This window comes from Heptranchias perlo, chromosome 19 (assembly GCF_035084215.1).
Source record: "Heptranchias perlo isolate sHepPer1 chromosome 19, sHepPer1.hap1, whole genome shotgun sequence".
NCBI lineage: Eukaryota > Metazoa > Chordata > Chondrichthyes > Hexanchiformes > Hexanchidae > Heptranchias > Heptranchias perlo.
Genome location: NC_090343.1, coordinates 24,842,663 through 24,857,830, shown reverse-complemented (window position 1 = coordinate 24,857,830; position 15,168 = coordinate 24,842,663). Strand labels below are relative to the sequence as shown.

General features: G+C 43.0%; 1 protein-coding gene across 2 annotated transcripts in view; it reads right to left on the bottom strand.

Moving 5' to 3' along the window:
- The window catches only part of LOC137335248 (collagen alpha-1(XIV) chain-like), a 118,709-nt gene that overhangs the window by 73,298 nt on the left and 30,243 nt on the right, over window positions 1–15,168 (bottom strand). For both annotated transcript variants that reach the window (XM_068000517.1, XM_068000516.1), the window contains exons 9-13: window positions 12,477–12,641; window positions 10,012–10,173; window positions 7,265–7,434; window positions 5,165–5,294; window positions 3,084–3,229 (exon numbers count right to left, since the gene is read on the bottom strand). In XM_068000517.1, coding sequence (XP_067856618.1) covers window positions 3,084–3,229; window positions 5,165–5,294; window positions 7,265–7,434; window positions 10,012–10,173; window positions 12,477–12,641 — 773 coding nt within the window. The remainder of the gene's footprint in view (window positions 1–3,083; window positions 3,230–5,164; window positions 5,295–7,264; window positions 7,435–10,011; window positions 10,174–12,476; window positions 12,642–15,168) is intronic.

Sequence of the window (15,168 nt, the reverse complement as noted above, 5' to 3'; positions counted from 1 at the left end):
CATGCATCTCTTTCCTGGTCAGCCTCACTCAACCTGCCACTACCTGTGCTGCAGCCACAGGGCATGCATCACATATGTGCAGTAGGAAGCGTAAGGCAAATGTGTCGTGAGCATGAAGGGGATGCACAAGGGTGTTTGAAGGTTTGTCATGGTTTTTACTTATATTTAATTTCTGATCAACTCACATTACATATTATATATTATATTGTCACCACTACTGCCACGTCTTTGCGAATCTTGTCTGGTTTGTGCAATAATGCCCTTTCCTGAGGATCACTATGAAGACCCACAACTGATGCCACCCATTGTGTCACTGCAAAGTGGGTGTAGGTGTACTTGCAGGGCTCTTTTGTGCAGACGACAGAGATGTCGGCGATGTCCCCGGTGGCACCCTGGAAGGATGCGAAGGAGAAGTTGTTGAGGGCAGTGATGACTTTGACAGTGACAGGTAAGAAGATGGAGCTCGGCATGAAGGAGGCTGCAGATGTCCACGACTACATGTCGAGTGACTCTGAGCCTCCATGTGCACTGCTGTTCAGAGAGGTCCAGGAAGCTGAGCCTCGGCCTGTGGACCCTGTGGCGAGGGTAGTGTCTTCTGCGAAGCATCTCTCTCTGCCATTGCCCTCCCTCCTGCTGTGCAGGTGGATGTGTCACAGCACTGTGTTGAGGAGCTCCACGTGTCAGAGGTGGACGGCGCGGCTGGCGAGGCTGGTGATGCTGTTCGCCCTCCGAGGAGGTCATGACTGCAGCTACGGCGGCCCCCATCCGGAAGATGTACGTTTGAGGGGGTCCGCAAGGTAGGTAAACGTGTCTGCACACCGGGGTTGAGGTTGCAAGTTTGTGAATTTTATTGTTAGGAGGAGGTGGTGGAGGCCAAACTTTGTCCAAAGTGACAGAGTGGCCTCCTGCAATGAGTGAGGGTCTCCCCCACCCCACCTGTCAAATGGACCTTTGCAGCTGCCACAGGCTGATGGCTGCAACACATCCATTTCAACTGGGAGTGTTTCCCCCAGTACGGAAAACAGTCCCAGTTGACTTGAAAATCCCACCACTCCTAAAATATCAGGTCAATCAGGTTTGTGAACGACCTGAAGTACCTGGTTAATTACTTTAAGTGGCATCCCGCCGGCTTTAATTGCCGGCGGGAGTCCCACATGCGGGGGCTGCGCGCACATTTAAGCGCGTCACTGGGGAACCCGGAAGTGGGCGGGTTGGAGCCGGGCTCCGTGCCCGCCCTGGGAATCCCCGATTTTCGGAGCCCCCCTGCCACGAACGCACCCGCTTAGGGGTGCGAAAATCGAACCCTATATGCTGCCTCATTTGGTAGTACTCTAGGCTCTGAGTCAAAAGGTTGTGACTTCAAGCCCTCTCCGGGATTAGAAAACATAGGCTGACAACAACAAGTAACCTTGTGACATGGGTTGGTAATTGATTGGGAGGTAGGAGACAGGCAGTAAGGATAAAGGGAACATTCTCCAATTGGCAGGATATGAGAACTGGTATTCCCTAGGTTTCTGTACTGGGGCCTCAGCTTTTCCCATATATATTGAAGACTTGGATGAAGGAATAGGGAGTTGTATATCCAAGTTTGCAGATGACACCAAGTTAAGAGGCACAGTAAATTGTGTAGATGGGAGTAAAAAGTTACAAGGGGACACATACAGACTGAGAGGGCAAAACTATTGCCGATTGAGTTCAATGTGGGGAAGTGAGAGGTCATCGACTTTGGATTCAAGAAAGATGAATTGGAATATTTTCTTAATGGAGAGACACCAGGAGCTGTGGAGGAGAAAAGGGATTTCGGGGTCTATGTACACAAATCATTAAAATCTAGTGCACAGGTACAAAAAGTAATCAGAATGTTAATCTCCTTTTGTATTCCAACCCCCTTTATTTCAAGGGGGTTGGAATAAAAAAAGTGAGGAAGTGATGCTTCAGTTGTACAGACCCCATCTGGGGTACTGCGTTCAGTTTTGGGCGCTGAACCTCAGGAAATATATATTGGCCTTGGATGGGGTACAGGGAAGATTCATCAGAATGATACCAGGGCATAAAGGGTTAAATTATGAGGACACATTGCATAAACTTGGTTTGTATTCCCCTGAGTTTAGACAGTTGAGGGATGATCTAAGCGAGGGATTCAACAGGGTAGATACAGAGAAACTATTTCCCCTGGTGGAGGAATCCAGAACAAGGACATAATCTTAAAATTAGAGCTAGGCCATTTAGGAGTGAAATCAGGTAGCACTTTTTCATACAAAGGGGAGTGAAAATCCAGAACTCTGTTCCCCCAAAAAGCTGGGTCAACTGAAATTTTTAAGACTGAGATTCATAGATTTCTGTTGGATAAGGGTATCAAAGGATATGGTGTAAAGACGGGAAAATGGAGTTGAGGTACAGATCAGACGTGATCTAACTGAATGGCGAAACTGGCTTAAAGATGCTGAATGGCCTACTCCTGTTCCTATCTTCTAATCTTCCTATGTTTCTATGACACGCCAGTGTAGTACTGACAGATCACTATTCAAAGAAGAGCACAAAGTTCTCTTTATGTCCTGGCAATTATTACTCCTTCAACCAACATCACCAAAAACAGATTAACTGGGTGTCGATCTCATTGCTTCTGTGAAGTGTCTTCAGACATTTTTCTACATTAAAAGGCACTATATAAATGCAAGTTGTTGTTAAGGTTGAAGCATGATGTTGAAGCAGTATAGAGAGAGCTCTATCCTGCATAACAGACAAGGAGGTGGGTAAAAAAAGTGTAGGTTGACTTGGCCTTCGATTCTGCCGCCTTCTCCAAGGAGAAGGACTTCACGTCCACTCTACAACACCCTTGAGATCAGGAATCCACCCGGCAGGAAATCTCTAGTCTAAATGTACATTCTACTAGTCTATGAGCTACTGCAGTATTACATCAATTGCCATGTAGCTTCAGTACAATTAGATCAAATCTCTACTTTATTGAACATTTTCATCAAGAAGTGAGCTGATCTAATAACTCTTTTTAAAGAAAAATATGAAATACGATCTAATGATATAAAAGCAGAACATAAACATTTTGATGCTGTAATGTAAATTACCTCTTTTCCTTCATCGCTTTCATCACTAGAAACTTGCTCATACAGGATCATGTACTGAGTGGCTCCTTCTTGAGGTTGCCATTTAATTCTCATACTGTTGTGTGTGACATCATAGATTGTAAGATTATTCAGTGATGGGAAAGATACTAAAAATGAAGATTTTTTCAAAATTAAAACCAGCTAGGAAACTGGAAATGACCATTGCTGATATCAACAAGTGAAGATTTAATGTACTTATAAGACATTCTTTTATCTACTATTTACTGCAGTGTTAACCTGTTTGTTTTATCAGAGGCATTAAAAATATCGGCAAACAATGGCCAGATCAACCTAATGTGTTTATCCATAAATAGCGGCAACAGTAATTTGGAGGCTTCTACTCCTGAAAGAGCTAATGATATCAAAAGAGACGATCCCTTATATTAAGAAAATCAAATAAATAAACAGAAGTTAACGTTAAATCCTGTTTGCCAGAAGATTAGTCCCTAAAAGCCACTTAGCTACTTCTCATTTACAGCACGCGCTCCCAATTTTTATGAAAGTTAAAGATACTGGTAGTGGTGCAAAGGTTTGATATACTTTTACTGACATTAACAGTAAACAGCATCCAACTGTTCAGTGTTTTGGTGGGAAGGAGCTGATAACGGATTCGTTTTTGAAAGTAGGAATCAGTGAGTGAGCTAGTACCACATTGGAAGGATAGAAAAGAATGCATCACAATCAAGCAGACAGAGTTCAGGTGGGCCAAGCAGTCTATTTTTATGTCAAAGGAGTTGTAACTGTGGGAGTTTGAGTTAGACCACCACATAATATTCAGCTACATTAGCTATTTTTAAACTGGTCTCAGTTAGAATAGGAATGAGATAGTAGTTACATTTTAACAAGGAAATTAAGTTCTGTAGAATGTTGCTGATAGTGGTTTAGTTCATTTACTGACAAAACCTAAAGATTGGCAGGCCATCTCTTGCAGTACATTCACTGTGGTATACGACCTCCCACCCATGTTGCAGGATTCATATGGATGCCCCAAATGCAAATGCATTGGAACACTTGAGATACAAATCACAAAACTTATGGGACAGTTGGCCACGTTAATAGACGTAAGGGAATGCAGTTTACAGAAATTTGTGGCCACCCCGAGAAGTTTAAAATAGTAGAGGGCAAGACATGAAACACACAGACTCAAAAGTAGGGGAAGGAACAAGAGCAGAATGTGGTCACAAACAGGATGAGGAGCTTCACCAGAAAAGATATGAAGCTTCGGTCAATATGATGTCTGTTAAGCAGGGAACTGAGGAGATGGCTACGATATCTCATAGCACCAAGGGCATTTCAGAGGTAACTGGGAGAGGTAGGGCAGGGAAACAGGAGAGGAAGAGGATATCAGTAATTGTTATGGGAGATTCAACCTGTAAGAATGGAGACAGGAAGGTATGCAGATTAGACCATGAGAACCACCAGGTATTTTGCCTCCCAGGCATGAGGCTGATGGATCTCAGCTCAAGGGTGAATGACTTACTAAAACGGTCCAGGGAAAAACTTCTCAACTTCATCCACATTGGAACCAATGGCATAGACAAAACTAGTCCAGCAATCCTTCAAAGCAATTTCAGAGAGATAAGGAGAAAAGCTCAAAAACACTTACATTCTCTGAAATACTACCAGTGCCATGTGCGGGATCACAGAAGTTGGCTAAGATTTTAAAAGTATCTACATATGGCTATGGATATGGTTTGGAGGAGAAAAGTTTCTGGGGAATTGGGGTGCTTTATGGGAAAGTGGAAGCCTGTACTGACCAGATATCCTTCAGTTAAACAAAAGAGGAACAGGAGTACTTTCAGAACTAGGAGTCTTCTTGTTAGAGAAGGTATGAAGGACATATTCAAATTAATAAGGCTCAGGGATATAGAGGACATGAAGGATATTTGCTTTTACTTAATTGGTTAAAATTCCTTCTCACATTAATGGTTAATGAGAATGCAAAGTAGCATTTACTCCACCCATCAGTGTGGCACCTTACTTACAATCTAAATAATATCTCACATTAGAGCTCTTTAACACTAGGTGTTTCTGTAACATACATGTAGTTCCTATGCCTCGGAGACCTTCACCAACAAAATCTTCATAGATAGGAAATACTGCCATTTGGTATTCAGTAAGGGAATGTAAATTCTCTAGGACTACAGATGAAACTGTTCCATCCACAATCACCTGAAAAACAAAAACACTTCACAACTCAAAGTAAAAAAATCTATCCATTATTACAAATCTAGTATCTAATCTCTGTCAATGTGATTGTAACGTTCCAGATTGATCGGTGGTGCCACAAGATAAGTCACTGGAAAAGAAATTGATTGCCATGATAATTCCCTGTTCTGCATTCCATTATCCTCCACACTAAGCATTCTCAAGTCCTTGCTCTTTTCCCCATTCAAGTACTACCGCATGCCCACTCCTATTGAGTCCCCATTGCCTCCACAATTGGCCCTGCACCATCCCACCTCCACCAGGACCCGCTCCTCCCACACTTGGCTTGACCAAACACTGTGCAACCTCCTCCTCAGCCTAAGAGCAACCTCACAGGAAATCTACTGCTATTTATCATGTTGTGTAATGAGTAACAATGTCCATAAAATAAAAGGATGGTTGCAGGTGCATGTTCTTCCCAACTGATTTTGAGTATCTCATAATTCATTTTTTAAGCATTAAATCCCCATTTTGTTGCTTAAATCAATTCTAATTGTTTCAGTGCAATTCTAATTTTTGATTTATCACAAGTAAACTGTATCATTTAAAATTAAGTTTCTACCCCTCCCACAGCAACAAAATAGCCCCAAACAAATTGACAAATGATATTCTCTGTGACTGTGGCTGTCCCTCCTTGTCCTCTTAGCAGCGTTTGGCACAGTTGATCATACCATCCTCCTCCAACATCTCTCCTCGGTTGGGTTTACCCTCACTTGGTTCCATTCTTATCTACCTAATCGTGGCTGAAGCATCTCTAGCAATGGTTTCTCTTCCCACCCCCTACCAATCCCAAGGATTCATCCTGGACCCTCTCCTCTTTTTCATCCACTTGCTACCTGTTGGAATCATCATCCAAAGCCATGGGGTCAGCTTTCACAAGCACAAGCACAATGATGACACCCAGCTCTACCTCTCCGCACTTCTCACAATCCCTCCAACGCTTCTTTGCTGTCAGATTGCATCTCCAACATCCAGTCTTGGGCGAGCCACAATTTCCTCCAGCCGAACATTGGGAAGATCCATGCCATCGTTGTTAGCCCCCTATCACATATTCCGTATCCTCCCTGCCAACTCCACCCTCCTCCCCTGCCACTGTCCTCATGCTAATCCAGGCTATTTATCACTTTGACATCTTATTCAACCTTGAATAGAGCTTCCAACACCAGATCCTCTCCATCACAAAGACCACCTATTTCCATCTCTGACATCAACTGCTCTGTCTCTACCTCAGCCATCTGCCACTGAAACCCTCATCCATGCCTTTGTCATCTCCATCTCACTTTTTCCAATGCTCTTCTGGACTATCTCTCATCCTACATTCTCTGTAAACATCAGCTCATCAAACTCTGCTCCCTGTATCCTATTCTACACCAAATCCTGCTCACCCATCACCCCTGTCCTTGCAAACTGTCATTTGCCTCCGATGCCTCAAATTTAAAATTCTCATCCTTGTGTTTAAATCCCTTCATGCCTCACCCCTCCCCATATTTCTGTAATTTTTTTCCAGCACTAACCATCCTCCCCTGAACTTTCTGTTCCTCTAACTCTGGACTCTTGTGAATCCCCCCAATCTTTTGCCCTACCATTGGTGATTGTGCCTTCAGTTGCCTAGGCCCTATGCTCTAGAATTCCTTTCCTAAAACCTTCCACCTCTTTACCCTCTGTAAAAAGCACCTTATTCACCAAGCTTTTTATCTCCTTCTTTAGCTTGACATCTTTTTTCCCTTACACCTCTGAAGCATCTTGGAATGTTTTTCTACATTAGAGATGTTACAGAAATGTAAGTTGCCATTGTTGTTGAATGCTCACATTAAAACGACATTTGTGCATTTTGATGCCAGTTACTTTGCCTTTGCACTGTAAAAAGGAAAATGGGGCACTGGGCACTTTTCTTTTCATATAAATGCTCAGCAACATAGTGTTTGACTTGATACCTCTTCTGTTTTTTCCCCTTTGGTTGGATAATATACAACACGGTATTTTTTTGCATTCTTTGGGCCATGCGTCCAGCTGACTTTGAAACTCCTGGCTGTTATATCGGACATCACCAGATTCGTCGGGGTTGGATATAAAACGATGCCACTGTCAGTCTTATCATATTCATCTGACAGTAGAAATAAGAAACAACATCAGAAGAAAACACTCATTTCAAGGCACAGTTTTCTTTTCTGCTTGCTTCGCTGCTTGTGTGGCCACAACACATTAAAGAATTTACAACAAAGGGAGCTGCTGCCACTGCATTGTAGGTGAAAGAGGCTTCAAATAAATGTCACACCAATACTACTATTGTTATTATGGCCATTTGCTTGATCTTCACTCACTAGGCTAGTGATTACTTTTCCCAATTATAAAGACAAGCATTTTCCCCACTGAAGGGTTGTGTCTTTGGAAGGCTTGAAGGCTACAGTTGGCAATATTACCAGATGAGTATTTGACAGAGGAATATCATACGAATGCATTAAGTGCTCATTCACTAATACTAGCACCAATCATTTCTAGCCTTGGGAGTGAAAAGCAGATGCTGCATTGTGTTCACATCCTCCATAATATCTGTTAATAGTGAAGAACATAATATTTCATTAAAAAAATAAGTTTGTGATATCTTTCTGCCAGTCACCTAATGTGATCTCTTGCTTACATCACAATGATTTGTACTACACACTCACTGACATCACTCCAAACAGATCTAGTCTCATTGTTTATGACATCATGAGTAACATTCAATTGTGTTAATCTCGTGTAATGCCTCCTCTTAATAATCAATTATTTTTCATTTAATGGAGTGTGTGGTTTTCAAAACAGACCTACCAGTAAATGCAGGCAACAGAGCAATAAAACAATGCATGAACCAAACAGGCAGTTAGACTGGTTGTACCGATCTCTCCACCATAAGGGACTCCCTACCAGAAAACAGCTGGTGCCACTTCCTACGATAATTCAGATCAGACTACTGAATCTAATTACCACTACAATCCGATACTTCCAATATTGACTTCCTAACTCCCCGCATTGATTCAATTGCCGTATAAATTTTGATTAGCTGAAATGGTTCATGGGCCGCAGAATTCATGGGGGAACAGAGGGCAAATCTGCGGTACAGTGGGAACGGGTCAGAATTGGGGTGCAATTTGGGATCAGGCAGGATTCTGCTCCTTTTCAGCCCCATTAAAAATCCCAGCATTTTCAAGGGTAGGCTCATAATACGCCTTCCCACAAATGGACAGGTGTATTAAATTCCAATTTATTCAATGCTGCACAACGTATATTTCACAATTATGTAACTATGGATGCCAGGAATGCCTCGAGTCCCTGGTATCAGTGTTGCTAGGGATGGGGGTGGGAGTGTTTGAAAATTTCAAGGCTGATTTTGCAGTTCAATTAATGCAACATTGTTGAAACCGGTAGAAGGAAACACAGGCGATTTTTAAAGGTTTCAAACATTACCGGAGCCCTGAGAACCTGCTAATCCTACACTAAAGTGCCGCTGCAAAATTCTTCATCCCCCACTCAGAGAATATGCCAGTTGTGCCTGAAAGGGAGTCGTACCTGCCCAGCATTGGCAAACTGGCTTGACCACAGGATTTCCAATGGGACAAAGGACAACATCAGTGGGCGGATGGAAGGTCTGCTCTGTCCCAGATTTGCACTCCCAGAGCCTCCCCAGGAATTTCACGGCCCAAGTGTTTTTGTCCCCTTCACCTACTAGGTTATTTAGAGACCATCAGCGCAACATTGAGTTATGGTTCACCAAATGGAAATGACATCTAAATAAAATTTTCAGTGTTATATATACTCAGCAACCTCTGTACTGCATCTAGTCTCAGAAATAAGAATCCTCACCTCCAGGCTAAGTATCATCCAAGAATCAATTCAAGGATAGTAAAGCGTAAAATGCAATGGCCCCCAAGAATCCAGGAGGTCTGCTCCACCCCACCTGCCACAGACCCAGGTCAGAGACCCCACCCCAAATCTCAGAGACAAGGTCATCTGCATGGTCAGGGTAAACGTACCAGCGGTGCTTACCTTGAACTGCCCAACTGTGGAGAGGGGGCCCTACAGAAATAAATCCTTTTCTGTTCTCCCTCTCTCAATGGAGTAAGTGAACCTCTTCAGGAAGGTAATTGATCCCCTCTGGAATCAATTACCTTCAGGGGAATTTTTGCAGATCCTAATGAGACTGACACCAGCTCGGAGTTCCACTAAGGTGCAATTCACAAGGTAGCATGAGAACTCCCCCAACACACCCATTGACATAGGAAGATCTGACCATGCCCTTCCCCTGGAAAATGGTGGGATTGAAAACAAGGGGCGGAATTCCTGCAGCCTGTATACTTCACTGCCATGTGTTCTATTAATGACATGTAGAACATTACTGAAAAGTCATGTCATTATGTAATTGGAAAGCCATATTTTCTAATGAAGTCATCACTTCCCTTTGCATGCTTAAGAAAAAAGCACAATGATTTTTGAAAGGACCCACTGAGAGCTTCCAATGTAAAGGAGGCAGCTGCACTGGGTTCAAGATTGAGATTTGAATAATGAGAAGGTCAGAGTAGGGTTCCTGCACTCAGTACAAATATGGATGGATTCATGCCTACCATAAGGCATTTCATTCACAACAGGTTTGTGCAGTAAAAGGGAACAAGTTGCATCTTGAAACACAATGCATTTAAATGATTACTTTTCACTTTGGTTGCCTTTGTCTTCATCTGTCCACAAAGAATTTTTGTGAGTCTGTCACTAAGTGAGTCAAGAAGACTGAACTCAAGCACATTGTGCACATGGAGTTCAAGTGGATCGGATGCAATTTGTTTCAGCTCAGCTTCATCAGCATTCTTTACACCTAGAACAAAAGAAAATACCACCACTGTCAGCCAAAGGCTGTCTTGTGGATAATTCAACATTACTTTGTTAAAATCCTGCATACTTGTTGCTGTCCTACAAGCAGAAAATCCTTTCCTTTTTAACCACTTAGACTGACATATAGCAAAGACATTTTGGCCTGTTTTGCGCGCAGAATAGCTGTAGGGGCAGAGGAAGGAATTTAAGCTGGAACCCATTTCAGTCACTTTTAGCCCCTGTATGCTCAGTGTCCTAATTTCCAATTGGTGGGGGGGGGGGGTGGGCAGTCATTTCTGCTGTCCACCCCCCAGCTGTAAGTGAGCCCACAATGCCATTTCCAAATGGCTATCAATCGCAGAAAGATTGATTGCTGTTAAGAGTGTGACACAATAACCAGGGAGCAGCAAGCACTTTTTTGCCTTTTAACATGTAGACCAGACCAGCCCTTGCCTCAGTGGATCAGCAAGGTACTGCTCCCAAATCCCAGTACCCTGCAGGATAGTCACTCAGTTGTACGTAAAGGGTACAGGCATCAGCCCCTGATATGCAAATTAATACAACCCCACGATTTGAGATGGGGTCGGAGTTGGGACGGACAGAAGTCCCATGATGCTGGACTTCCAGAGATAGAGCAGGAATCTAGAAATTTCTAGGCTATCATCTTAATTATATCCCTTCTCTCAAGTAATTTCTCTCCCCTCTTTAAGTCTTCATTCTCTGACCATAAAGACTGGGAGGGCAACCTTCGCTCAGGTCACAGTTAGTGCAGCTCTGCAGCAAAAGAAAGAAGAAAGAACTTGCATTTAAATAGCATCTTTCAGGTCCTCAGGACATCTCAAAAATGCTTCACACCAATGAATTATTTTGACATGTAGTCACTGTAGTTATGTAGGCCAATACGGCAGCCAATTTACACACAGCAAGGTCCCACAAACAGAAATGAGATAAATGATCAGACAATTTGCTTTGCTGGTGTTGCTTGAGGGTTAGATTTTGGCCAAGACACTGTGAGAACACACTTGATCTTCTTCAAATAGTGCCATGGGATCTTTTACATCCACCTAAGCAACTAGACAGGGCCTCAGTTTAATATCTCAACCGAAAGGCAGCACCTCAGATAATGCAGCACTCCCTCAATGTTGAAGTGAAATATCAGCCTGGATTAAGTGTTCAAATTCTATAGTGGGGCTTGAATCCACAATCTTCACATTCACGGGTGACAGTGCAATGATCTCTACATTAGTTAAGTCTCTATGGGATAGATTTTCATCTTTATGGCCTGAACGTTGAGCACTGCATGGGTGAAGTGCAAGAACGACAACTGGGCCGGGAACATTCCTAAAAGAGCCTGCCTGATTTTCCTTAATATAAATGAAAGGAAATTCAGATAGGCTTTGTTACAGGTGTGCAATCCACCGCCTGATTTTTCTCTCTGCTTCACTCAGATGATATGTACTGCCCAGGCAGTAAAAGATAAAAATCTATCTCTATGTTGTTTTCTTTACTAATTGGCTATTTTCATTATTCACCAATCACATTACATGAAACATTTCTTCCCCAATATAAATTCTCTCTCCAATCACAATACACCAAAAATATCTGAGGTACAGTCACTATAATAGTACCTCACTCCCCACTAAAAATAACATTTACAAAACAGAGAGAGAAAAATCACAAACACCCCACAGCCCACCTCTATTGAACCCAAATCCGAGGGGTGACGCTGCCGGCACTCACCCTCTCTCAGCCACCTCCGTCCAGGCCTACTGGATATTCTTCCTGGATATGCTCCTGTGGGTGCTGGGGAACAGTGCCGCCCTCCTTGTCCTGACCTCCTCCACCAGGAGCTAGAGAGAGGCAGCCCTGTGACTCGTTCTCCTGCTTGATCCTTCTTTCAGCAGTGCAACAAGCAAATCAGGCAGAAGGAAATGCAACCTCGCTTTAAGAGCTGCGATGTCAGGAAGGTTTATCGCTTGCCCCACCCCCACCCGTCCTATTCCCGCTCCAAGTTTAAATCAGGGCTTAATTTTGTAAGTTATGCAATTCAAAACCCACTTTAAAAAAAAGAGGACCTAAATATTGAAAAATTAGAGAAAAAAAAAATCACACAATTATATCTGTATTTAGTCAACTTTTTCTCTCTGTCTCAGAATATCAGTTTGAAATCAGGTAGACCTTTAGTTGATCAATGTACCACCGCATCCCTCAGAATTACTGTAAGTCACCGTGATAGATGTTGAAGGGGGTAATCATGCACTTCCAGACTTCCCCATGCAGTAACAGTTACAAAAGGGTTATACTCACCAACAGCAAAAATTTCAACGCCAGCATTTTTCAGGCTTTGTGCTGATGAGTTGACATCATCCTGTGACTTCCCATCGGTAAGTAGAATCAGGAATTTTGGAGTTTCTGGTCTAGCACCAGCTGAAGGTTTTAGGGTGTTTTTAAAAACATGATTCAAGGCAAGAGCTAAAGAAACAGAAGCAGTGAAATCTATTTATAGAAATATATATATATATATAAAAGTTGTGCATCTAGTAAATGTGTCACATTTCAGATGCCATACTTTGTACAAAGTGTGAACAAATCACAAGTGAGAAATATTTAAAAATATATACACAAAAAAGAGAAAGAAAGTCAATTCCTGCTGTTTTTCTGACCTTGAGATAACATGGCCTCTTCCTAAGGCTCAAAAAACTGGGGCTTTTGTCACTGAAACAAAAGGTAAAGGAGGATCTAATAGAGATTTTCAACAGTATGGAAGGTTTTGAGAGCATAAACAGTGAAAGACTGTTTTCATTGGTTGACAAATCAGTAACAAGAGCGAACAGACTCGGCACAATCACTTGAAGCACAAAGGGGGAAGTTAGAAGATTTGTTTTCTGACAAAGGGCTATTAGAACACAGAACAGAAAATGCTGGAAACACTCAGCAGGTCAGGCAGCTTCTGTGGAGAGAGGAAGGTGGGGCTAATGTCGCAGGTCAACCTTTTGTCAGAACCACTTAGAGGGTAAGAGGCCAGAGAGAGGAGTCCTAGTGCAACAGGAATTCTGAAGATAGGAGATAGGGTCTGCTGTGTGTAGGTGAAGACTCCTGGCCAAAATAAAGTGGACGCGGAGGCAGAGGCAGCATGTTGAGCTCAAAATTTATTGAGAGGGGGATGAAGCTGAGGCCTTTGCTGAGGACAGATCGTTCATGGTCAGATAGGGGAAGGTCAGAGGGGATAATGAAAATAGTGAAAGAAAATTTTTTTTTGTTAAAGCGCCCGATGAGGCGAAGGATGAAATGGAACTGTGCACCAGGGCAGCTCTGAAATGAAGTGAGTCAGTGCTGCTGAAGAGGAAGGTCGAGAACGTGCACTTAGTGGTGCATGGCGGATACGGTGCATCTCATGGGACGGATAAGAACAATGTTTAGGGTAACGGTGAATATCAGAGATATCTGTGATCATGGGTGAATCCGAAACAGGAAGGGTGAGAGTTAAATTGGAATTCATGTGAAATGACTCAGAGCCAGAGACAATTGCTGAGAAAAAAGATGTGGCTGTGAAAGTGAACACATGATCAAACACAAGGAGACAGATAGCAATGAATGTGAACAGGGTAAAAGAGACAAACAACAATCACAATGAAGAGTAGAACTTCTTCAAGGTGGGCATTCCTGGAAGATAAATGGCAGTGAATTAAACAATAAAACAAAAAGCAAAATACTGCAGATGCTGGAAATCTGAAATTAAAACAGAAAGTGCTGGAAACACTCAGCAGGTCAGGCAGCATCTGTGGAGAGAGGAAGGTAGGGTTACATTTCAGGTTGATGATCTGTCGTCATCTGAACATAGACCGATTTACCACAAGTGGCTATTGAGACACAGGCTATGGTCAAGGCTTTCCACCACCTCACTCACCCAAATGGAGCGCATCTCAGGTGAGGTGGGTCTTCTACCTGTCCCAGAGATGCCCTGCTAACCCGGAGTATAATTCTGACCCTGGTGTCATTTACATACAGGACATGAGCTTTTGCTGTTGAGTCGCATAAATATGGGGGCGGAGAGTTGCTGTGATTGTCCTGGAGGCCTGCCGCAGTGAAAGAGAGCTGGCCAGTAAGTTTTAATTTTGTTCCCCTTAAAAATGTTGGATTACACTAATGTAATGTCCTGTGTACAGCCACGCTCTGAGAGCACTTGTGAAGGCCCCTCTTCAATTATTGTCCTGGGGTTCCCTCCATCGATATCTGAATGCTGGGTAACAGAGCCCAGCAGCATTCCAAAAGTGCAAATAATGGGGAAACATGGTGTTGGGGGCACAGGAAGCTCATGCTTCCTTCATTTGGATCCTTTCACCATTCACCTGTCCACAGATCAGTGAGTACGGTTTCCCCCAATGCAACCAGTCAGTGTAAAATCCGAGACAGGGATGCAGTAGAACACATTCCAGAGTGGATTTTTCCATCTGCCCACCCCAGATCCACCAAAAAATCAGTGGGAAGAGGCGGAAAGACTATGCTTATATCATCATTTAAAAGGGAACTAGTTACCTATTTGAAAAGGAAGAATATAATAAGGATATGGTGAAAGTGGGATTAGGGTAAGTAGCTCCAGTTAAGGAGCTTGTACTGATACAGATGCGATGGGCCAAATGGCCTTCTTCTGTACTGTAATTTCTATGATAATTCTTGCTAAATCATGGATAATTCTTTCCTCACCAAGAACAGCAAAGAGCCTACCCAAACTGATTTTATATAAACCCTTTCATCCAGAACGAGGAGACTTTCATAGCACCAAGCTTGGTTTAAGTCAAACCTGGTACAAGGGCATTCTGCTCATCCAATAGGTCTTCAGCATACCAGTGTTAAAATCAAAAGTACAATGCGAGACGATGGGCCAAATCTTGCAGGAACGGGGCATCTCACGGTGTTAGACCTTTTCCTGCACCTTTCCGCTTGAAAAATTTTTGTGCCGTAACTTGCTGGAAGTGCGAGCTGATAACGGTGTGACGAG